Source organism: Corvus moneduloides, chromosome 20, assembly GCF_009650955.1.
Source record: "Corvus moneduloides isolate bCorMon1 chromosome 20, bCorMon1.pri, whole genome shotgun sequence".
Lineage (NCBI taxonomy): Eukaryota > Metazoa > Chordata > Aves > Passeriformes > Corvidae > Corvus > Corvus moneduloides.
The window spans coordinates 5,169,185-5,192,781 of NC_045495.1; the positions used below are offsets into that span (position 1 = coordinate 5,169,185).

Sequence of the window (23,597 nt, forward strand, 5' to 3'; positions counted from 1 at the left end):
AAAGCCTTGACATAAATTGGAGGGGTTTATTCCCAGACATATCCAGGTACCTCATTAATCACAAGCTGATTTTCCAGCTGATTTTCCCCTGATACTTGCAGGGTGATGCTTGCCCAGCTCCATCTGCACTGAAGGCAGGCAGTGCCAGGGGATTTCAGGTAGAAACCCCAGATCCAGGGATCCCAGCAGGACACGGGGTATGGAAAACCCTGGGTATGGAAAACCCTGGGAACAGCGTGAGCCAGGAGCCATTTCCCACCTGAGCCTTTGATTCCCAGGAAATCTGGGTTTATACCACAGATAAAACCCTTACTTTTAAACACATTTAAACCCTTACTTTTCAACACCTCATTCACCATCATGCTGAACTCAAAATCAGGGTTTTAATCCCACAAATTTCATTCCCACAGCTCCTCTCCCACTGGAGGCCCTGAGGCAAGAAACCAGCCCCGGCCCTGGGGGTGGATGAACACTGGAAGGCTCAGCCTGCGGAATTAACACTGAGAAAATTAAGAAAGACAAGGTTTTATTTCATATTTCCCACTGGAAGGCCTGGAAACTCAGGCAATTCCTTAATTAGAGCCTCAGAACATTTTGGGAAGGCAGCACTGCCAACAACACCTTCCTGGCTGTGGAAGCACCAGCTCCAAGGTGTGAGAAGAAAACACCACGGATTTTAACACCTCCCTATATATTTTTTTTTTACCCACAGCAAGCTGCCAGGTGCCAGCAGCTTTCATTTCATCCGCTTTTTTTTATTTTTAAGCAGTCCCTGAAAGAGCAGAATCCATCCTCGGTGATGAGTGGGGGTTTCCAGCTCTGAGGGCTCCCTGGAAAAAGCGGTGTTGAAAAGGAAACAATGTGCTAAAATCGTGAGGGGGAAGGGCACGGGGCCGGCATTTTGTGCTGCAAATTGCCTCTAATACAACCCTGGAAGAGACAATGAAAGCTGTCTCCAGTGTTATTCCAGCTAAACTGTTGGGGAAGTGAAATGATTCACAAGAGGAACGTGGAGGAGAAGCTGAGAAAGTAAAAAAAACACCCGAAGTTTTGCTGGTTCAGATGTGCCATGGTCATCTTGCCTCTCCAATAGGAGGTTTCTATCCTCAAGCAGTTCCCAGAGCTCCAGATGGCTGAGGGAAGCTCAAGCCTGAACCTCCCATCAAACCAATTCCTGGGTAATTCAGCCTAAAGGAGCTCAGCTGAGCAGAACCCAGCCCAGCCCTGCTGACAGAGCACGCTGAGGGCTCCGAGGAAAGAGGCAGGAGCAGGACAAGGAATATTTTAATCCTCTCTCCACATCCAGCTCCTCCTTTGTTCTAGTTTGGGCAAATTTAGAAATATATCCTCTGAGAGAAGGCACAACCACCCCTCCCTCACCAGGTTCGGGAAAAAATAAATTTTCCTCGAAGGAAAGTGAAGAAGATAAAACTATTTATTTAACAAACACATGGGAAGGAAAACAATGTTAGATGGTAAAATCTTTCGCGGTAGAGGAAAAAACCTGGGAAAGTGTTCGAGTCCTCCCTTTGGTCTCCTCGGAGCTGGGGCTTGGGCCGGGGCCAGGCCCTCTGTGCCCGGTGGAAAGTCCTCCCGATGTGTTCTGATGTTACAGCAATCAAGCAGTCCAGTAGAAAAGGGGAAAAATCCGGAATTCCAGAGAAGGAAATCCAAAGTCCAACTCTCAGTCTCTCTCCAGAGAACAAGAAGAAGAAAAAACTGGCCAAAAACTGACTGGAAAAAAAACAAGCCGGGTGCTTCCTCCCTCCCCTGCCCCAGCTAGGGAAAAAAAAAAAAAAACCTGCTATCTTTTTGTAACCTTGAACGAGCTGCAAACTGCTTTGAGAAAGTTTTGCTCAGTTTTTTCCTTCCTCCTTTCAGGCTTAGTTTAGAGGCATAGAAAGGCACAAAAATTAATTTCTGGGCATAGGCAGCGATATGGGATACACATCATAAGGTCACCCCAAGACATTCCACCCCTTATCCCATATTGTTGGCTCAATGCCCAAACTAAGATATTCCAATTTTATACACACATTAATACATATATATATATATATATATACACAGCTATATATGAACAGTGACAGTGATAATCAGCAAGCAGGGGTATACTGGCATTTCACACTACAGGTGGTTTTCACATAACAATCAGATTTCCCTGTGGTACACAACGTGTTGTTCTATCTTTCTGCATTACCCACCATGTGCAACCAGGTCCCTGAGCAAAGACAACCCCACGGATGGGTTTGTCTGTACTCGAGGCAGAATTTATCCACACAGTCTTTCCTAATAGACCTCTGACATGCACTACTGGGACCTTATCTCCATCTGTTGTATGCAGGGATTCAGATTGGGCTGGACCAGCTCTATTGGTGGAACCTCGGGTGTTAACTAACCAGGTGGCTTTTGCTACATTCTGTTCCCAATTTTTGAAAGTTCCCCCACCCAGTGCCTTCAAAGTGGTTTTCAACAATCCATTGCACCGTTCCACTTTGCCTGCAGCTGGTGCATGGTAAGGGATGTGGTACACCCACTCAATGCCATGTTCTCTAGCCCAGGTGTTAATAAGGCTATTCTTAAAATGAGTCCCATTGTCAGACTCGATTCTCTCAGGGGTGCCATGCCTCCAAAGGACTTGCTTTTCCAGGCCCAGGATGGTGTTCCGGGCAGTAGCATGAGGCACAGGGTAGGTCTCCAGCCATCCAGTGGTGGCTTCTACCATTGTGAGCACATAGCGCTTGCCTTGGCGGGTTTGAGGCAGTGTGATGTAATCAATCTGCCAGGCCTCCCCGTACTTGTATTTGGACCATCGCCCACCGTACCACAGGGGCTTCACCCGCTTGGCCTGCTTGATCGCAGCGCATGTCTCACAATCATGGATAACCTGGGAGATACTGTCCATGGTTAGATCCACCCCTCGGTCTCGTGCCCACTTATAGGTGGCATCTCTGCCCTGATGGCCTGAGGCATCATGGGCCCATCGAGCTAGAAACAACTCTCCCTTGTGTTTCCAGTCCAAGTCTACCTGTGACACTTCTATCTTTGCAGCCTGATCTACCTGCTTGTTGTTTTGGTGTTCTTCATTAGCCCTACTCTTGGGGACATGGGCATCTACGTGGCGGACTTTCATAACCAGCTTTCTTACTCGGGCAGCGATGTCTTTCCACTCTTCAGCAGCCCAGATTGGTTTTCCCCTACGCTGCCAATTAGCTTTTTCCCACTTTTCTAACCATCCCCACAGAGCATTGGCTACCATCCATGAATCAGTGTAGAGGTAGAGCTTTGGCCACTTCTCTCTTTCAGCAATGTCCAGGGCTAGTTGAACAGCTTTGAGTTCAGCGAGTTGGCTTGATCCCCCTTCTCTTTCAGTAGCTTCTGCAACCCGTCGTGTGGGACTCCATACGGCTGCTTTCCACTTTCGTTTCATCCCTACGATGCGACAAGAACCGTCGGTGAAAAGAGCGTAGCGTGTGTCTTCTGATGGCAGTTGGTTGTACGGTGGAGCTTCTTCAGCACGTGTCACTTGTTCTTCTTCATCAGTGAGACCAAAGTTTTCACCTTCAGGCCAGTTTGTAATTATTTCCAAAATCCCAGGGCGATTCAGTTTTCCGATACGGGCGCGCTGTGTGATGAGAGCAATCCATTTGCTCCATGTGGCATTGGTGGCATGGTGGGTAGAGGGAACCTCTGCTTTGAACATCCACCCTAGCACTGGTAGTCGGGGTGCCAGGAGGAGTTGTGCCTCAGTGCCAATTACCTCTGAGACGGCTTGGATTCCTTCATAGGCTGCCAAGATTTCCTTCTCTGTTGGGGTGTAGTTGGCCTCAGACCCTCTGTAGCTTCGGCTCCAAAATCCCAGTGGTCGACCTCGAGTCTCACCGGACACCTTCTGCCAAAGGCTCCAGGACAGGCTATGGCTCCCGGCTGCAGAGTAGAGCACGTTCTTCACTTTGGGTCCTGTCCTAACGGGGCCAAGGGCTACCGCATGAGCGATTTCCTGCTTGATCTGGGCAAAAGCTTGTTGCTGTTCAGGGCCCCAATGGAAATCGTTCTTCTTGCGGGTAACCAGGTAAAGAGGACTCACAATCTGGCTGTACTCAGGAATGTGCATCCTCCAGAAACCTATAGCGCCTAGGAAAGCTTGTGTTTCCTTCTTGTTGGTTGGTGGAGACATTGCTGTGATCTTATTGATGACCTCAGTGGGAATCTGACGCCGTCCATCTTGCCATTTCACTCCCAGGAACTGGATCTCTCGGGCAGGTCCCTTGACTTTGCTCTTCTTGATGGCGAAACCAGCTTCCAGGAGAATCCTGATAACTTTCTCTCCTTTCTCAAACACTTCTGTTGCGGTGTTCCCCCACACAATGATGTCATCAATGTACTGCAAATGTTCTGGAGCCTCACCTTTTTCTAGTGCAGTCTGGATCAGTCCATGACAGATGGTGGGACTGTGCTTCCACCCCTGGGGCAGTCGGTTCCAGGTGTACTGCACGCCCCTCCAGGTGAAGGCAAACTGAGGCCTGCACTCTGCTGCCAGAGGAATGGAGAAAAATGCATTAGCAATGTCAATAGTGGCATACCACTTCGCTGCTTTGGACTCCAGCTCGTACTGGAGCTCCAACATGTCTGGCACGGCAGCGCTCAGCGGTGGAGTCACTTCATTCAGGGCACGATAGTCCACAGTCAATCTCCATTCCCCGTCAGACTTGCGCACAGGCCAAATGGGGCTGTTGAAGGGTGAGTGGGTCTTGCTGACCACCCCTTGACTCTCCAGCTCACGGATCATCTTGTGGATGGGAATCACAGCATCTCGAGTTGTCCGGTACTGTCGGCGATGCACTGTCGAGGTAGCAATTGGTACTCTTTGTTCTTCCACTTTCAGAAGGCCGACTGCAGACGGGTTCTCTGATAGCCCAGGCAAAGCGTTCAATTGCTTAATGCCCTCTGTCTCCACAGCAGCTATTCCAAAAGCCCACCTGAGTCCCTTTGGGTCTCTAAAATACCCGTTCCGGAGGAAGTCTATGCCCAAAATGCACGGGGCCTCTGGGCCAGTCACAATGAGATGTCTCTTCCACTCATTTCCAGTCAGGCTCACCTCGGCTTCCACCAAGGTCAAATCTTGTGATCCACCTGTTACACCAGAGATAGAAACAGATTCTACCCCCACATGCTGCGATGGAATTATTGTACACTGCGCACCAGTGTCAACCAAGGCATCATATTTTTGTGGTTCTGATGTACCAGGCCAACGAATCCACACAGTCCAAAAAACACGGTTTTCCCTGGCCTCTACCTGGCTAGAGGCAGGGCCCCTCTATGCCTGGTTATCCTTCTTTCCCTGGGCCTGCACCTTAGAGGTTCCTTCATGGGAATTGGACATGCCATCGTCTTTTCCATCATTTCCAGCAGTTTGGCTACAGGCAACTGGAGCTACTTCCTTTTTGGTAGATCCTCCTTTCTGAGACTTGCGCTCCTTCAATTCACTCACTCGTGCTGCCAGAGCAGACGTGGGTTGTCCACCCCACTTCCTCATGTTTTCCCCACTGTCACACAGGAAATTCCACAGCTCACTTCGTGGGATGTACCTTCTCTCTGGGGAACGTCCGCGGAGAAGGCACTCTTTAATCTCCTGGTGATTCTTCTTCATTTCATCTTCAATTTTCTGCATACGTGTTTCCACAGCTGCAATTCTTGCATGTGTTGGGCCATGCACAGAGTCTGCATATGCTCTGAGCTTCACTGCCATATCCCGCACGGTCTCATTCGCACCGTAGTCCGGTTTCATTATTGCTAAAGCAGAAGCATATTCTGGTGGCCCAAGATGTATGAGTTTTCGCCACATGTATGGAATAACTCTGGCCCGGTCTGGACTTCTCAATCCTGGGTCATTTGTGAAGACAACCTCTACCACCCCTAGTTCTCTCAGGCGCTGGATCTCTTGTTCTATGGTCTTCCACTGGGTTTGCTGCATGTAGAGATCATCTCCGCACATATATCTTTCAGCCACGCCTGTCAAAATCCGTCTCCAGAGACTGGTAGAGTTAGCCTCCCTTTTCATCTCTTGGTCGATCACTGGATCATGTGACAGGGATCCCAAATGCCTCGCTTCAGCACCGTCCAGCATCACATCATCACCTGCAGCATCCCAAATACGGACCATCCAACTTATTATGGATTCATCGGACCGTCGGGTGTAATCCTTTCTTAGGCTGTGAAGGTCCTTTATGGACATGGACTCAGTAATGGTTTCTGTGCCTGAGTCCGTTGGTGGTTTTGAGGTTCCTTCCCCTGCATCATCATCATCTTTCACTGGGCGATCAGTTTTGGTTGTGTGCTTTTTCCTCGTGACAGGAGCCACTGTCAGTGGCTTAGACTCTCCATCTGGTTTGGGCTTGCTGTCTGGTTTATCTGCAGCCTGAGTGACTGGGGTATCTGCAGGCTTTGCTGATTTATCTTCCTGCCTCTCTACCTTTACTTGCTGCTGCAGTGTGCGATAGGCATATGCCAAAGCCCAACATATTGCAAGGAGCTTGTTCTCATTAGAATTGTCATTGTATTTCTCTTTCAGATATTTTCCCACCTCAGCTGGTTTCTGAATTTGTTCAGATGGGAAATCCCAAACTATCGGGTCAGAGAATTTCTTTAGGGTTTGGCCGATGTCCTCCCATTCCCCACACCACTCAAGATGTTCCACCTCTGGGTCAGGTGTCTCAGCAGTCACCCTGGAAATCTGAGCTCTCATTCTAGACAAGCTATGAATTACATGGAGGAAGATTACCAGATTAAATACCAGGAGGGTGGTCTCTTTAACATCAAGGGGATACTGAACATTCTCAAAAGATAACCTATCAAATTTAAAGGGAAGGGAAACCCCATCTCCTCCTCCTCTAACAATCTGGGTACAATTACTAATAAATTCCCAAAACAGGCTACTGAAGCTAGGACTGGGGTTAGGACGGAGAAACCACTTATCATACACACCTCGAACAGCTGCTTGTACCTCTATCAACTTCTTATAAATCATTATCACCGAGCACAGCAAAATAGAAATCCTGGTTCGTCTCCCTTCTCTGTAAAATTTACATACCAGGGACAAGATTGGAGCAAGTTGTGGATAGGTAAACAACCCTAGGGACCAAAAAAGCACTAGTACCTCAATGAAGCCTAAGGACCAGAAAGACATGAGTACATCGAGCCAGAGAGACATTATGAACTCAACCAGCATGGTGACTACTTTACTCCAACACAGAATAAGTAAATTCAACCCAAAATGTAATTAGCACAAGTTTTTTCACTTTCCTTCGAGCCCCACGTTGGGCGCCACTAAATTTGTTCTAGTTTGGGCAAATTTAGAAATATATCCTCTGAGAGAAGGCACAACCACCCCTCCCTCACCAGGTTCGGGAAAAAATAAATTTTCCTCGAAGGAAAGTGAAGAAGATAAAACTATTTATTTAACAAACACATGGGAAGGAAAACAATGTTAGATGGTAAAATCTTTCGCGGTAGAGGAAAAAACCTGGGAAAGTGTTCGAGTCCTCCCTTTGGTCTCCTCGGAGCTGGGGCTTGGGCCGGGGCCAGGCCCTCTGTGCCCGGTGGAAAGTCCTCCCGATGTGTTCTGATGTTACAGCAATCAAGCAGTCCAGTAGAAAAGGGGAAAAATCCGGAATTCCAGAGAAGGAAATCCAAAGTCCAACTCTCAGTCTCTCTCCAGAGAACAAGAAGAAGAAAAAACTGGCCAAAAACTGACTGGAAAAAAAACAAGCCGGGTGCTTCCTCCCTCCCCTGCCCCAGCTAGGGAAAAAAAAAAAAAACCTGCTATCTTTTTGTAACCTTGAACGAGCTGCAAACTGCTTTGAGAAAGTTTTGCTCAGTTTTTTCCTTCCTCCTTTCAGGCTTAGTTTAGAGGCATAGAAAGGCACAAAAATTAATTTCTGGGCATAGGCAGCGATATGGGATACACATCATAAGGTCACCCCAAGACACCTTCCATGCCCATCCTGACTCTTTCAGCCCTTTTTCCACACCAGCTCAACTCCCGAGCCCTGCAGGTCCTGGGATACTTTGATTTTTGGGGGGTTTCAAAGATGATTTAGAGCAAGTGATTCCTGCACACATCAACTCTGTAGATAAAACCCCCAGTTTAGCACTGGGATAAATAAAATTCCCATTTCAGAGCCCTCCTAAGGCATAGGATGGGCTCCTTCCTTTTGCACATCTCATTCCCATGGGTGAGACACAAACTCTGTGCTTCAAGAACCCCCATTTTTGAGGGTTTTACCCAAACCTCTGCAATTCCTCCCCAGAGCAGCCCCAAAACTCGTGTGCAAGAGGAGGGACTTTGCTGGTGCCATGCCAAGGACTCCTCTCACAGCCCAAACAAAAGCTTTCCCTGTTCCTCATCCAAGTCTATCAGGCAATAATTGGAGCTGACGCACACCCTGGTGGGACTGAGCCCAAGAGCTCGTTCAGAAAGGGAATCAGCTTGAAAATCAGCTTAAAAATCGGCTTAAAAACCAGCCCAGCTCGTGTTGGCAAGGTTTGATCCTCGCTGGGGAACGGGGAGAGCCCCGGGATGAGTGGATTAGCCTGGAGGAGGGATGATGCCAAGCACTGTTCCTGTGGAATGCTCCCTCTGGCTTGGGATAACATCCCTGCTCCCCATCCAGCCCTCTCCCCTCTGCTCTGCACCATCAGCATCCTCAGGAATGATGGGAAAGAAGCCACAAACCCCTCTGGGCAGATCCTGCTGTCCTCCCCTGCTGCTTCCAGGGATGAACCGCATCCCACAACATCCAAACCGATGGCCAAAAGGTTTTTCCTGCCACATCTCCATCAGTCTGCATCACATCACTCATGGAAGGTCGATATAAAGCTGATTTTTTGCGGTCAGAGGGCAGAGAAACCTCAACCTGCAGAGCCTGAATCCCACAGCACTGCAGTTTGGGAAACCCTGAGTGCCCTTTCCATGAAAAGGACAATCACCAAGCACAAGAATTGCATTTTCTCCCCACCAGAGCCCAATTCCAGCAGCACATGCTCCTGAAATAACACACAGGAAAGGCAGCACAGAAGATGTGGCCCCTCCAACATCACGCAGGGAGTGGGAATGTGCATTTGTTATCTGGTTCCCAGACTCTGGGAGGAAAACTGCATCCATCCCAGGGCTGGGGAGATGGGACAGACCACACACAGAGCTCGGCTTTCCCAGCTGATGCTGCTGACAGGAAAAAGGCTGGGATGTGCCCTTTTCTTGAGCACTGTGCTCCCAACCAGCTGACAAATGCTGAGCTCCTAGAGATCCATCAGCCACACAGCTGGAAATATCCATGAATTTGCTCCCAGTGCCGTGATCTTGCATCTGGGACAGAATCCTGGGTCACACACTGCAAAACTGCTGTGGGCAGCACCTGAATCAGCTCCTGGAAAGAGCAGGAATGCTGCACAGCTCTCTCTTCCCCTTCCATCCATGCTGGCTGGAAAGCTCTGAGGAGAAGTTGTGCCCTGCAGAGCAATTCCAGGATGACTCAGGGAGCATGCAAAGCCCAGCTGCTGCAAGGCTCAGCTCCGGGGAGCAGTTTTTGGGAGCAGGTTTTGGGCAATGCCTTGGCTTCCACAGGATCGTGTCCTCTCCAAGCTGGCAGAGCCCCAGCACAATTCCCGGCCTTCAGACATGGTGTGGAGCGCAGGAGGGATGCAGGGAGAGCTGGGAGCAGAGGATTTCCCTGAAAAGGGCCTCCTTCCTCATCGTTCCTGCTCTGCTCCAGCCCTCTGGAGAAGGAGAGGGCTGCTGGGAGGAGCCTGGAGATTGACGGGATTTAATCCTTTAACAGATTTCAGCTGGGAATGGGATTCGTGGCACTGTGCAATCCACAGCCAGCCCTGCTCCATCGGGATTTGTTCAGCTGGAAAACAAGGAAAGAGGCACCAGCAGAGCCCTGTCTGTCCCATAAAGGATGGGGTGCCCCCGGCATGTGCTGGGGACCACCAGGATCCTGCTGCTCTGGATGAAGGAATGGGAATTGGTCAAACCCCAGGGAGAAATGGGAGCAGGAAGAGGCTGGGAGTCGGGATCTGTGTCCTGCCACAGCTGCAGGGAGCCCTGATCCCGTGGGTGAGGCATCACCCAGCATGCGCACAACACCTTTAACCCCAAATGAGCTATCCCTGGTGTCTCGGTTTTTGAGACAAAACTTCAGGAGGAAACACTCTGGAATGAGTGTTCCTCCCCTTTTCCTCCGTCAGTGAGACAAACGGGTCACGAGGAGTGAAAGTGGGAAAAAGAAACCAAACTGTTTATTAACACACCAACAAAACAGGGTAGAACAAGATTTAAAAAAACCCTCAAAATACAGCAAATTCCCGGAGAGAGAACAGACACCTGGGCTTGGACCAGCTGGGGCCACCCCGCGGGCTCCCCGGACTGGCGAGGAGGGAAGGGAGGCAGTGAGGCAAGGGGAAAAAAGAAAGGAAAAAAGAACAAGAAAAAAAAAAAACCAACAGAACCTTTTCCCAGCTAGCTGGGACACAAAGGAAACCCAGAAAAGCAGCAGGGTGCTCCCGGCGCATTCCCCCCCGATCCCCCCAGAGCCCCTTGGGCTGAACCGTTCAACTCCCGCCCGGGTCCGTGTTAAAGGCACGGCGTCCTTGGGCACTGAGCGGATGGTTAAGGACTAAAGCGGCTTCACAACATCACCCCAGGACACCTGGGTGTTTTCCTCGTTTCTCTGTGTCGGGATAACTGGAAGCGGAGCGATTTCACCACGGAAAAACAAGCTCGGGATAAGCAGGGCCGTGGCTCCACCGGGCATAAATAACCCTGGAGTCACTGCCTGCCCTCCTCGCATCACCACATGGGCAAGATTTGGGTCCCCCAACTCGATTTCTCCAAAAGGAGAGAGCTCAGAGCAGGACACAAAACCTGGTGATAAAGATGTTACAGCAAATTAATTTGTTCATTAAAAAATTCATCTCCCCCGCTTCTCCTCCGGCAGCAGAACCCCTGGGGATGGGCAGAGCCCTGGGGGGCTGCACCGGGGCCAAACCCCGTGGAAAAGAGGCCAACGTTAATGATTAAAGAGCCCGTGTGAAGAATTCCTGCCGCAGCCCAGCAGGGGAGCGACCCAAATTAGAACAATTAACCATTGTCTGGAGGCTGCGAGGAAGCAACAGCATTTTTCTTGGTGTTGTAACACAGTTCCCACTTTTCTGTCACTCACAATCGATCTTTAAAAAAAAAAAAAAGTGCTGTCCTGCAAGTCTTAACACACGAGAAAATTAAAAATTGAGTTGGTTTTTTCAAACACCCCCCCCCCCCCCCCCCCCCCCCCCCCTTTTTGTGGTTCTTTTAGAAGACTTTCCAAACTTGCAACATCCCTTTCTGCATGCCGCAGGATTTGCAGCTGTGAGGCACGAGAAGCTCTGTCCAGGCACAAAGCACACTCATCCTGGGAACACCATTCCCTGCACCCCTCAGCCAAGATTTTTTGCTTTCCATACAGTTCAGCAGACAATGAACCTTAAAACAGGACCTATTTCACACCTGAAAAATAAAGACAATGAGAGATTTCCTTCCAAATCCTCATCCTTGGGGTTTTTTTTTGTCTCGGATGATCAGCTAGGACAATGGGATAATAGTTTGCGTTATTAAGCAAAAAACCTCAAACAGCTGAAAGACAAAAAAAACCCCCATGTTCACAATGATAAATGGAATTATTATCCAGTTAAACAAATGCATAAACCAGTGAGACATGCCCTGGGAAGCCCCAGGAGAGAAAATCCTCAATGGCTTTAATGTGTATCCAATCAGTTATCCCAAATTAGTGGGAGGCAAAGAGAGCAAATCCCCAGGGACTCGTGCTGGAGTAGGGACAGACCTTGGGCTTTGGAAAGGATGACAGCAAAACGGAGAGGAAACGTGAAAATGAACCCATGTGAGAGGGATTCACACCCTGTGAGATCCTTAAAGTGGCAATGGAGACTCCAAACACTCCTGGGATCCCCTGATCTCAGGGAATCAGGGAGTCAAAGCCATGTCAGCCACCCCCAGTGTACGCCACAAACCCAGGACAGAGCTCTGCCCACCCCAAACCTGCAGCTGTGGCCCCAAAACAGCTTTTCCTGCTCCCCCCGGTGTTTAATGGGATCCGAATTTACGACTCTTCCCTTTTGATGTTGCCACGAGGGGCTGAAGTCATCTCTAATGATTTTCTGCTTTGCTTTTTCCCTTCCCTTTCTTCTTCTTCCTCCCTCCCCCCTTTGCTTTCACAGCGTGGGGCTCAGCTCAGCCTATTGTTGCTTGCAGACATCTGTGCTGCAGCCAGTCCCAGATTTGCCTTTGGAAGCCCCAATGGAGTTTTCTCCAGCAAATCCTGGGAGATCAGGAGGTAGGAAAAGATTTCAATCCACCATTCCCCAAAGGTCAAAACATCCCATCAGCCAGGAGGTGAATGCAGGGATTGGTGACTCTTCCTACCTGCAGCCGCAGCGAGGTGTGCACCCCAAATCCCAAATCCCTCCTCCTGCATGGCTGAGTTCCTTGGGCAAGGCATGAAAAATGCCCCTGGAAGAGCTCTCCAGGGAGGCGTCCTTAAAATATCCCCACGAGGGTGTTGCAATTCCCCTTCCCTCCTTTCAGGCTCCTCTGGGAAGAGAGGAGGTGGGGTGATGCCCAAAGGGAAGCAGATGTTGGCACAGTGGAGCGACAGATCCCAAAAATAAATCCCAAATCAAGTGCCAACGTGGCTTTAGGCTGATCAATTTGACCGCCCCGTAGCACAGAGCAGAAATCCTTTTGAAAATAAATCCTGTCTGGTTTAATTCCAATTAGAGGAGGAATGGAACCACGTTAATGAAAACCCTTTTAATAAGAATGAGGGGGTTTTTTTGTTGTATTTTGCAATGATCTCTGTGGATCCACAGGGCTTCCACACAGTCAGAGCCCAGCATCAAATCAGGTCCTACATCCCTGAATGCAGGGGGGTTTTCCTATCAAACTACTCTAAATATTAGGAAATGCTAGTGGTTTGTGGGATGTCCTGCTGAGAGAATGTGAAAAGATGCACAGAAACAAAAATAAAAGACAGAAAAGCTGCACAGAAACAATGCAAAGCCAGCAAACAGCTCCAGATGTTTGGATAGGGAATGTTGTTCATAGTGGAAACCTCACTCTTTTCCTTCTGTGTTGCTTGGATAGAGGTTTTACCACCAAAAATTCCTTCTTCAAGAAGGTAGAAGAGGAAAAAGAGGTAAAAGTCTGAAGTAACATAAATAAAAGCTAAAGAAAAAGGGGGTTTTTTTAAGGCTTTTTAAACCAATCTTCTACCAAGGAAAAATCAGAGTTTGATAATACCTTATTAGAAATCCCACAAAATTTCCCATCCAGCAGCAACCTTTTAGCACAGGAAGGAGCATTTGGGAGGTGCTGATCAGAAAACTTACCCCATCAGCTGGCAAACCCCAAAGCCAGCTACAAAACCATCCCGTGGAATTCCAGATTCCAAACCCTGTGCCCACACTGACAGAGATCAGGTCGGTGCCCCCACACTGAAAATGCTTTTGCCTAAGAATAATTAAAGGTTGTGGCTGTAATTAGCTGCAAACCAGGGTGAGAATACAGACCTTGAGCAGCACTTCTGGCCCTTCACCACCTTTTTGGAGCAGCCTGACACGCTGGCAGCTGAAGGTGGCCTGGAGCAGATGGCAGGGGCTCCGTGCCAGGGGAAAATGAACATTTTGTGGAGTCCTGCTTGACAGCAGCATAAAACTCAATGAGGGGGAAAGGCAGCAACTGGTGCAAAATGGGAGTGGGCTCCACTTGTGGGCAGGAGGGGCCTGCAGGGACAACCAGGGAGGACCTGGTTGAGGGGACCTGCCTGGCCCATCTCCAGAAGGTCCCGTTAACTCCTTGGTCCTTGGCTTTCATCCAATTAACCCAACACTGAGCATGTTTTAACTTCGTGATTCAAAATAACCCCAAATCCTCTGATTCCAGGCAAATCTACCAAAGCTGGAAACCCCAAATGAGTGGGATTGTCACAGCTCACCCTGGCTGCAGAGATGGGAGTGGGTGGTCACCTCCCCAAGATGGACTGAGCACCAGCCAGGGTCATTCTTTTGCCCTCAGGAAAGGATTTGTTGCTCTTCAACTCTTAAAAATTCCAGCCAGACTGGTCCAGCTCTGACCCCACAAACCCATGGGCATCCCACCAGCACTGAGTGCTCACTTAGGACAACCACAAAGCACCAAAGACAATTAAACCCTGAATTAGCCCAAATTAGGAGCTGATGGAGCTGCAGCAGTGGCAGAACACTGAAAGGCAAAATCTGTAGAAACAAAGGAATGGAATAAAACCCAATTTTTGCACATTTTTCCCGCTGCAGGCAGCACTCCCCAACCTGCTTTGCTGAAAGGCCAAAGTGCAGAGCCTCAACCTTGGTGTTGACACACCAAAATGAAAAGCAATGTACAATAGGGCTTATCAAGAGAGGCAGAAATAGGAGATGAACGGGATTGCAGCAGCTCAGGAAGTTATTCCAACGGATCCCGGAGTAATATTGCACTTGGACTTCAGAGAAGCAATTAGAGCAGGCAATAAAATCCGAGGTGATGGACAGCCCAGAGGGGAACGTGGAAGATAAAGGGAAATTGAAAAAAAAAAAAAAAAATCTTCCCTAAGAGCTGTTGGAGGGTACCCAGCTCAGCTTCCACAGAAAAGGAGGAATGGGAGCAGTGTGGGGAATGGCAGGGAGGTGTGTGCTGCATTTCCTGGCGCTGTGAGGCCTCAAAATCCTGACTGAGATGTGGGGAGGAGGCCATGGAGCATCCCCACTCCTGAGAAATTGGAGCCACCTGAGTGCTACAAACAAAGCCATTATGGGAAGGCCACTCAGATGCCACTGGAAAGGTCACTGGAGCAGCATTTTAATGCCAAATCCATCGGTATCCTGCTGATAGAGCTGCCAGAAAACAAAGGGAGCAGCTAAAAATCCAGGAGGGCCCCTCATCGCTCTGGAAACATCTCAGCAAACAACAGGTTAATCATTACAGCCAAGAGAAAAACCCCCGAGGTGCTGCTGCTGGAATCAGAGTGCTCAAAGCCACTCGATGGATGGCACAGGGAGGATGAATTTCAGAGGAAAACTGACATTTCTCCAGGAAAATCCCCCTTGGAAGCGCAGGTGTGAGCCCAGCACCTGCCTCTGCTGCTGAATGCAGGCACCACTCACCCTCCTCTGTCCCCTCTCTGCTCCCAGGGTGAAACCAGATGTGGATTATTGGGTTATTTATGTCCCACATTTGGGACATCATGGAGAGACTTTCCCAGCCTGGATCAGCCGCAGCACATCGGATCCCACGGGAAGCACAGGCCAGTCCAGTCCCTCATCGCTGCTGGAGCATCCCTGGGATATTTTTATCATTCCCTGGGTGTTCTCAGCCCTGGGAGCCTGGGGAGGGGTGGCAGAACCCCCTCACATCCAGTCCCTGTTGTTCCCTGCAAATGTGAATCCCAGGGAAAGGGCACAGCGCTCATCTCCAGCTCGTTAACCACCGCGGGGCCCTCGCAGGCACAGCAGAACTGGGGATTTTCCTAATGTTTTTAAGGAAAAAAGAGCTAAGGAAGCAGCAGTCGAGTGTATCCAAGCTCTCCCAGCAGCAGCTCCGGGATGAGATGAGGCTGGAGGGAGTGGGGTCACTTCCAAGTGCTCCAAGCAGATGGGAAACTAGGGATGCAGACCCCTGAGCAGTGCTGGGGATTTCCTGGAAAGACGGATGGCAAGGAGAAAAAGGAAAGTGACAGAGAAAGCAGCAGGATTTAGCAAATTACCCAATGACTGCAAAACTCTTTGAAGATGGGAAGGGTGGGATAAAGCTCTTACCCAAATCCCCAAATACCCCAAACTCGAGATAATCACTTGCTGGGCTTTGGCCAGGAATCACAGTCCCTGCCACCGAGGAAGAGCAATCGCTGGAAAACCTCCTGGCACCTTCCCTATTTACAAAAACTCAGCTCTTGGCTTTTATTTATTTCTTATTTTTCTTCAAATCCTTCCTTCCTCTGGAAGGAGCACTCCCCTGGTGATCCCCAGGGAAAGGAGGGCACCCGTGGGGTGAACCAGAGGGGTTCCTCTGGCTTCATCAGCGCCCCACAGGGTCCCGAGCCACCCCAAATCTGGGTGAAAGCACCTCAGACCTGTGGCACAGCCAAACCAAGGGCTGCAGAGCTGTCCCAGCAAGGTGACTGTGCTGGGAGCAGCCAAGGAAAGCTTGGAGCTCAGCAGCAAAGGGACAAACTTTTCCTTGCTCCAAGAAATAACCTGGCAAGGCAGCTGTGATGCTGCAGACAGGGTAAATGCCAGGAGCTCTTCCAGTTCCAGGATTAGCCCTAAAAATGGGAGTGCTTCCAAGCTCCAGAGGTGTTTGGAGTGCAGCGTTGTGCACAGCCCTTCCCAAATCCAGGCTTTGCTTCTCCCGGCTGGGAAATGCTGACAGTGCTCTTCATTCCTCACTCAGGGCTGCAGGGAGCAGCCAGGAAAGGGCTGCTGGAAGTCCCAGTGGTTTATCCTCGCTGCTTTCAGCTTATCCTGCAGCACCAGGAACCCTCCTGCAAAGCCTGACCCAGCAAAGAAGCTGAAATTTGGGGGGGTTTTGGATTTTTCTTCAAGCCCATGGCATGGGGCAAAGGCAGGATTTGGGGCAGAGCCTCTGGAACATGGCACCAGCTCCATCCCTTCCCCAAATGCTGCAGGAGAGCAGCAGAATCAAAATGTACCCTGAGCACTGCCAGCTTTCAGTGGTCAGGGTTGAAAAACCAGTTGACTGTAGCCCCAAAAGTGCTCAGATTGGGTCATAATATTTATTAAAGCTTCTCTCACCCTCCTGGGCAGATAGTGAGCAGCCTTTGCTGCCTGAACCAGTTCAGATGTGGCCACAATCAATTCCTCACCCACCAGCAGAGGTTTAGCAACAGAGAGGACACCATGAAACCCCTCAAAGTTTCCTTATTAAGCTGCTTATTTCTGCCAATCCACACTGCCAGCAGAACATTTTCCTGCTCGGTGTTCCCACAGCTGTGAGCTGGGCTAGAAATAGATCTCAAAACCCCCCTCCAAGTGCCAGCTCTCCCCTCCAGCCACCCCCCAGGACAGCTCCCCACCATGTAAATAAATCACCCTCCTGCCAGGGGCAGGGACTCAATCCCCTCCCTTCCTCGGAGGGAAATGATGTTCTGATTAAAACCTAAATGAGCTGAACTCAAGCGCCAATTACCAGCAGAAAACATCAATAAAATGTGTTGGTACTGTTTAATGAGGTGGCTGGTTCTTCATCTGTCACTTCCCTTGGGGACACTCGGAGATGGAAAAGTGAAAAGGTCCTGAGGAAAGACTCAAAGTTAAACTGGGGAACTATAGCCTCACCCACAGGTAACTGAAATATCTTTTCCACTTTTTTTAAATCCTCTTTTTAATCATTTCATCATCCAACCCATGTGATGATACCCATCACCTACAACTGCTGTCACCAGGATGCTCTGGGGGAAGAAAGATGGGCAGCTGAGCACATCCCTCGCACCTGACATTTGGGAGGCACTGCAAAAATCCATCTCCAAGCCGATAAAAATCCACCCTGTGGCATTTCCAGGGCTTTGCAGATGGTTGGGAAAGGTCGTCCTGGTATTATGGGAGCTGAGAAAAAAAGGGGCCTGGCAATTCTGCCAGCTGGCAGTGAGATTTTGGGCTTAAGCAACCCAAAATGATGAAAAGTTTGATAAAAGTCACCTTGGCCATGCTGGGCTTGTTAAGGGTTGGACTTGATGAGCTTCAGACTTTTCCAACCGAAAGGATTTTATAATCAGAGTGTGATTAACTGGTCACATTTCCAATTTCATGTGGAAATTGGGATGCTGGGAGCACATTCCTCAGGCTGGGAGGGACAAGGATCCAGGGGCCTCCTTGCATCCCACAGGGCTTGGATCAGGCAGGGCTCAGGTCCCATTTCACACAAAAAAACAGCGAGTTCCCAGTCGTGGAACCATCACAGCCCATCCAGACCTTGCCATTATTCCTTTTTAGATTTAATGCTTAAAACCCCTGCAAAGTGCAATTTGCCCCCATTTCCCAGGCACTCAGCTCAGCTTCAGCTCTCACACAAAAGCTTCAGGGAAGGAACATCACTGTTTTTTGCAGAGCAGAGAGCACAACATCAAATCTGCAAAGAACTCACTGCCCTCTGTGGGGTCTGAGCTTTCCAGCCTTTTTCCCTACTCCAGGACATCTCCACATATTGCAGATGTCCTTAATACCCACAAAGAGGGATTGTCACACTTGGAGCAAGACCAGCAAAACCAGAGCGAGCCATTAATACAGAATTAAGTTGAATCCTCATCGTCCCCTTTGCTTTTATATCATATATTTGGGGGTTCAGAGGGGTTTTGGTCATACATCAGCTCCTTTTATGATGTTTCTTAAAGCAGAAAGCAAATAATACTCAGTGTTCTCGGAGCACTTTGGAATCTGAGAGCTGGGTGGGATTTTCCTTGCACACCTCAGAGGAAAAGGGAGAGGTAAAAATCTCACTGGGGTTGACAAGATCACCCTGTGCTGGAGCGTCCCTCAAACTGTCACCACTTCATACCCATCATTTCAGCTCATATTGATGAAAAACAAATTTGATGTCAGGAATGTGGAATGATAATTTGAATTCCAGCTCAAATAATAACACATGTGGCAGAGGAGCTGTATTATGGGTTTGGTTTGGGGATGAAGGCCCTGAGATGGTGGTTGTGGTGCCCTGATTATCTTCATCCTGCACAAACTGAGGCTATTAATACAGTTTTAGCCACATGGCACAGCACAGAGGGATAGTAAATAAGAAGAAAAATGCTCATTTTAGCTCCGACAGAAATAACACATTTTCAAAATGCAGGGCATAAAAATCTCAGTATCATTTGCAAGTTAAGTCCTCATCCCACAGGGCTGAAGGAGGGTTAGAAATGGATTATTCAATCCAGGTCACAATACCCACTTTTCCTTTCCATGCTTTCTTGTTTTCATGGGTGACAATTCATGGCATCAAAGCCATCCTGCAAACTTGATCAATTTAGAGCTCAGGCAGGAAAAGACAAAAATTGCTCAAATAACACAGGAAAACAGACCTTCCATCCACCCAGGGCAAAATCCACTTTGCTTCCACTCTCCAGCTGCTTAAAAGAGCTTTTAAAAACTCTCCCTGCCCCCCTGTATCTTGAATTTCAGTGGGGAAGGTGAGGATGATGTTCCCTGTTGCACACAGCTTCCAAGCTGAGCTATTTACCCAAATCCACCCTCCTGTGTTAAAACAGGATCACATCTTCCACCTGATGTCCTGGAGGAGCTGCTGCCCAAGAGGTGCAGGCACCAGGAGGAGAATGGCCAGGCCAAGCTGGATTTTGGGATGGGGCTTTGCTAAGTTGCTGTGCCAGCCTTTCCCTGGCAGGAAAGCCTTCCTTGGCAGAAAGCAGCAGGATGGGGATCAGCAAAGCCAAAATCTCACTCTGGGCAGCCTTCAGGGCTTGGAGGAGCTTCCAGGTACATCCTAGGGGATGCAGTGAAACAGCACAAGGTCATGAGCCCCAAACCAGCCTTGCCCAAGGCTCCCCATTCCCCCAGAGCTTATCCCAAACCCAAGGAGTCCTCATGCTGGAGGGAAGCCTGACTCACTCCCTATCACAGCCATCAGTCATCCACACACGTGGCTTTGCTCTGTGGAAAAAAGGGAATTGCTTTAATTTTCCAAGAGTTCAAGGCCAGATATCCCTTCTGGCACAGAGAGCTGTGAATTTTTCACGGGGGCCCTTTGCTTCTTACGCAGAGTTTGTGTTTTCAGCTCCTTCCTGCTGGAAACCGGAGAAGCTGCAGGAGATTTGGGGTGTCCTGGCTGCTCCATCCCACACCACGTGGCTCTGCTGGGGTATTTTGTCCCCTTTTCCTGGCCATGGGGACAGGCAGACGTCATCCTGAGGGCTGAGGGCACCAGCAGCACCCACTGATTCCTTACCCTGGCACTGGGTTTTGGGAAGTGGCTTTGGAGCTGAGCTGCTCTCTAAGGAACCTTTTCCATGAGGCTGGCACTGAAGAGAGGCAGAAGGATAAAAGACTGGCCATGGGAGAGAAAACACCTGTTCAGATGTCTTTGATCACCCCCTTTCCTTGCTGGAAAACTTCCTGCACAATCTGAGTTTCCTGAACAGCAAATCTGCCCCTCCCGAGGCCTCAGGAGGCCAAAGGTTGACAAGAGTTGCACTCAAGCACCAAGGTTTGCTTGAACTGCATCACACACATTCATAAGCAGGGATGGGACCAAATCCAACCCCTGACTTCAAATTATCTGGGAAAGAGCTTTTCCTTGGCTCCTTTTGCACCCCAGCACTTGGGACAGGCTGGGATCTCAGCAGGGCCTGGGAGATGCAATCCAGCCATACACCACCAAACAAAACTCACCCCCAATGATTTCCACATCCCAAATTCCTCTTTCACAGCACTCCAGCCTCCTCCAGCACAAGTTACAGTTCTTGCCTTGCTGCTGGTTTGGATTTGCTGGCTGGAATAAGCATCCCCTGAATGCCCCAGCCACACTGGAGAGCCCAGGCCAACTCTTTCCTGGCCATACAGATCAGGCCGTGTTTACCCAGGGCTTGGAAAAACGATTCAATTTTTATTTTAGCTCAGAGGAGAGACCAAGGGGTCACCTTTAAGCTGAGGGTGGTATAAATAGAAGCTGAGTGAAAAAAGCAATGTACAGAGAGTCAGGAAAGCCTCTCCAGGAGGGAGGAGGGAAGCAAGACCCCATAACCCTGAGCAGGGATATATTTAAAAGAGAAGGTTAACAGGGACCAGGGTCCAGGTCAGGCCCATCCACCTCTGGATGGATAAGGACAAGCTCCCAGCTGCCTCAGCCTATGTATTTATGTATATTTGTGCCACAGGATGCAGAGCAAAAGCCAACATTTCTGCAGCACTCCTGGCCCTGAGCATTCTCCTGTTCTCACACATCGTGCCAAGGCTCTGTCAAAGTGAAATAGGTCTGGGGGAAGAGAGGGCTGGAAACTGGAAAATACCACTGGTGACTAAAGCATGAAAGTTTCTGGGGACTTAGAGAACATCAGTATCTCAGGAAACCACCACGAAACACTGGGATGAAATTAATTTTCACTCAGCTGCCAAAAAAAATAAGGGTTTAAAGCACAGCCGGTGGCACCCAAACCTGAGCAAGGCAAAGCCACCAATGAGGAGCTGCAGCACAACCCTGCTGCTGCTGCTGGAGTTGTTCTCTGTCACCTGCACAATCCTGCTTCCCTCTCCAAGGCAACACCCATCCATCCATCCATCCATCCATCCATGCCTGGTGTGGTGCTTTGAGCTGTGCAAAGGATGGGGGGAGCACCAAGGACATCCAAAAATCATCTCATGCAGAGTAAGAGCCTCAGTGCTGCACAGGCTGATTTATTTGGGGTTTTGCCACCACAGAATCCCACAATGGTCAGGCTGGAAGGCCCAAATTTCCTGCTCCAGCAGGGTCATCCCACAGCACATGGCTCAGGATTGTGTCCAGACAGCTCTGGGGTATCTCCAGGGAAAGGAGGCTCCACACCCTCTCTGGTCTCTGTTCCAGCTCTCACCTGCCCAGGGAAGAAATTCTTCCTCAATTTCAGGTGGAGCTTCCTGGGCATCAGTTCCTGCCTATCCCTCTTGTCCCATTGCTGTGTCCCTGCAGACAGGGACAGGCAGGGATGAGGTCCCCTCTCAGCATCTCCTCTCCAGGCTGAACAGCCCCAGCTCCCTCAGCCTTTCCTTGTCAGAGATGCTCAAGGCCCTTCATCCTCTGTGTCCCCCCCACTCTGGCCCCATTCCAGGAGCTCTTCTTGTCCTGAGGAGCCCAGAACTGTCACCAGATGTGCCTGCCAGGGCTGAGCAGAGGAATGAGGACTTTGCATCTCTCTGCTTACCCTGGCTCTGCCTCCTCCACAGCCTTTGGTGGCAAAAGAAACCTGCAGGGGGACAAGGGAGAGACAGAGCTTGGCAGTGGAGCAGCTCCACACTCAGGAGTGGCCTCGGGGTGTTTTTATAGGGAATACAGAGCTCTCCTTGGCCATGGCTCACCCTCAGGAGGAGAAACCAGCTTAGTCACAGTGCTCTGGCAAAGGGCAACCTCAGCAGGGGAACGGGGCCTCTCCGCCTGGAAATGCGCCCGGCACGAGAGGTTTCTCCACTTTCCCAGCTCATGGGGGAGGAGGAAGGAAAAGATCTTACTCTCCACAGGAAATGGGATCTATGGCTATCCCTGCACAGCACAGGGGGGTGTCTCCATCTTGATGTCACACTGTAGGACATGGGACAGCCATCCTTGGTGTCTGGAGATGAGATGTGGGCCCCTGCTGTCCCCTGCACGCTGCTGCAGCCACTCCACCCTTCCCACCACATTTTACTGAGTGCACAGAGTTTTATGAGGCCCTTCAGAGTCAGACTCACACCACAGCCCAGGAAGACACACAGCCCGAGCAGCACCTTTGGGGCTTCGCCTCGTGACATGAAAGAAATCTGTAAATGCTTCCAAAAAAAAAGCAATTTCCTTCTTTTTTAAACACTGGTGGAGGCTATAACTGAGTAAAACATCCACAAGAAGCAGCAGTGAATGACTCCATCCCTTCAGACACTCTCACAGGAAATTAAAGACCTGATATGAGCAGCAAATACAGGAGAGTGATGCCTGCGGGTCCAGGCATCCACCCATGGATGATCCCTTGCCAGGAAGAGCTTAAAAATGCCACACACAAGCCAAAAGGAGTACCAATATTAGCAAATATCACTTGTTCAGCTGCAAAATCCTCTTGGTCCAAACCCACCAAAAACTGGGAGGAATTTTGCCTGGCACTCAAGGAGAAGCTCCACATTCCCAGTTTCCCAAGCCAGCTCAATCCCAGAGCGTGAGGAGACCGTGGCACCTACTGGTTTGGGGCAGTGGATGTATCTTGCCAGGCTGATGATCAGGTCGTGAGTGATGGGATCCACCAGGTTTCGGAAGCTGGCGTATCGATAGAGGACATCATCCAGAGAGGTCGACTCCATCCCTAAATCCTGCAGGGAACAGGACAAAGGAGCAAGGTTAGCTGGGATGTAAAAGCCAGCAGATCTTAAAATCAGCTCTCACTGGCGGAGGAGCCAAGGGGAAAAACGATCCCCAGCAGCTCCCACTAAAAATGGTGTTGGAGAGTTTTTGTTTTTCCCTCAGTTTTGGTGATAGAGAGAAGGAAGGGACACCTTGGGTCACCTTGAGGGAAGTTGCACTCCTGGCCTTCAGCTGCCCAGCAAAGAGGCTTCAGGGCTGCAGGATCACCCTCATCAACCCACTGAGTTCACGACACCCTTGCAACAGGATAAAATCCAAGATGACCCCAGGGAACACCACATAAAACTGCAACTGGAGAATAAGTGCAGCATGGGTGTGCTCTGGGGCACAGGGAGGGAAGAACGAGCCTAAAACTGCAGCAGGAGGATGGATTGGAGTGGGGGGAAAAGCAAAATGCTGGATTAGACTGACTGGGAAGGGGTGGAAGCTC

At 49.7% G+C, this 23,597-nt stretch overlaps 1 protein-coding gene across 1 annotated transcript in view; it reads right to left on the bottom strand.

The window, feature by feature from the left end:
- Nucleotides 1-23,597, bottom strand: part of LRRC75A (leucine rich repeat containing 75A) — a 64,679-nt gene that overhangs the window by 18,591 nt on the left and 22,491 nt on the right. Inside the window, exon 2 of the mRNA XM_032129596.1 lies at nucleotides 22,987-23,115. Coding sequence (XP_031985487.1) covers nucleotides 22,987-23,115 — 129 coding nt within the window. The remainder of the gene's footprint in view (nucleotides 1-22,986; nucleotides 23,116-23,597) is intronic.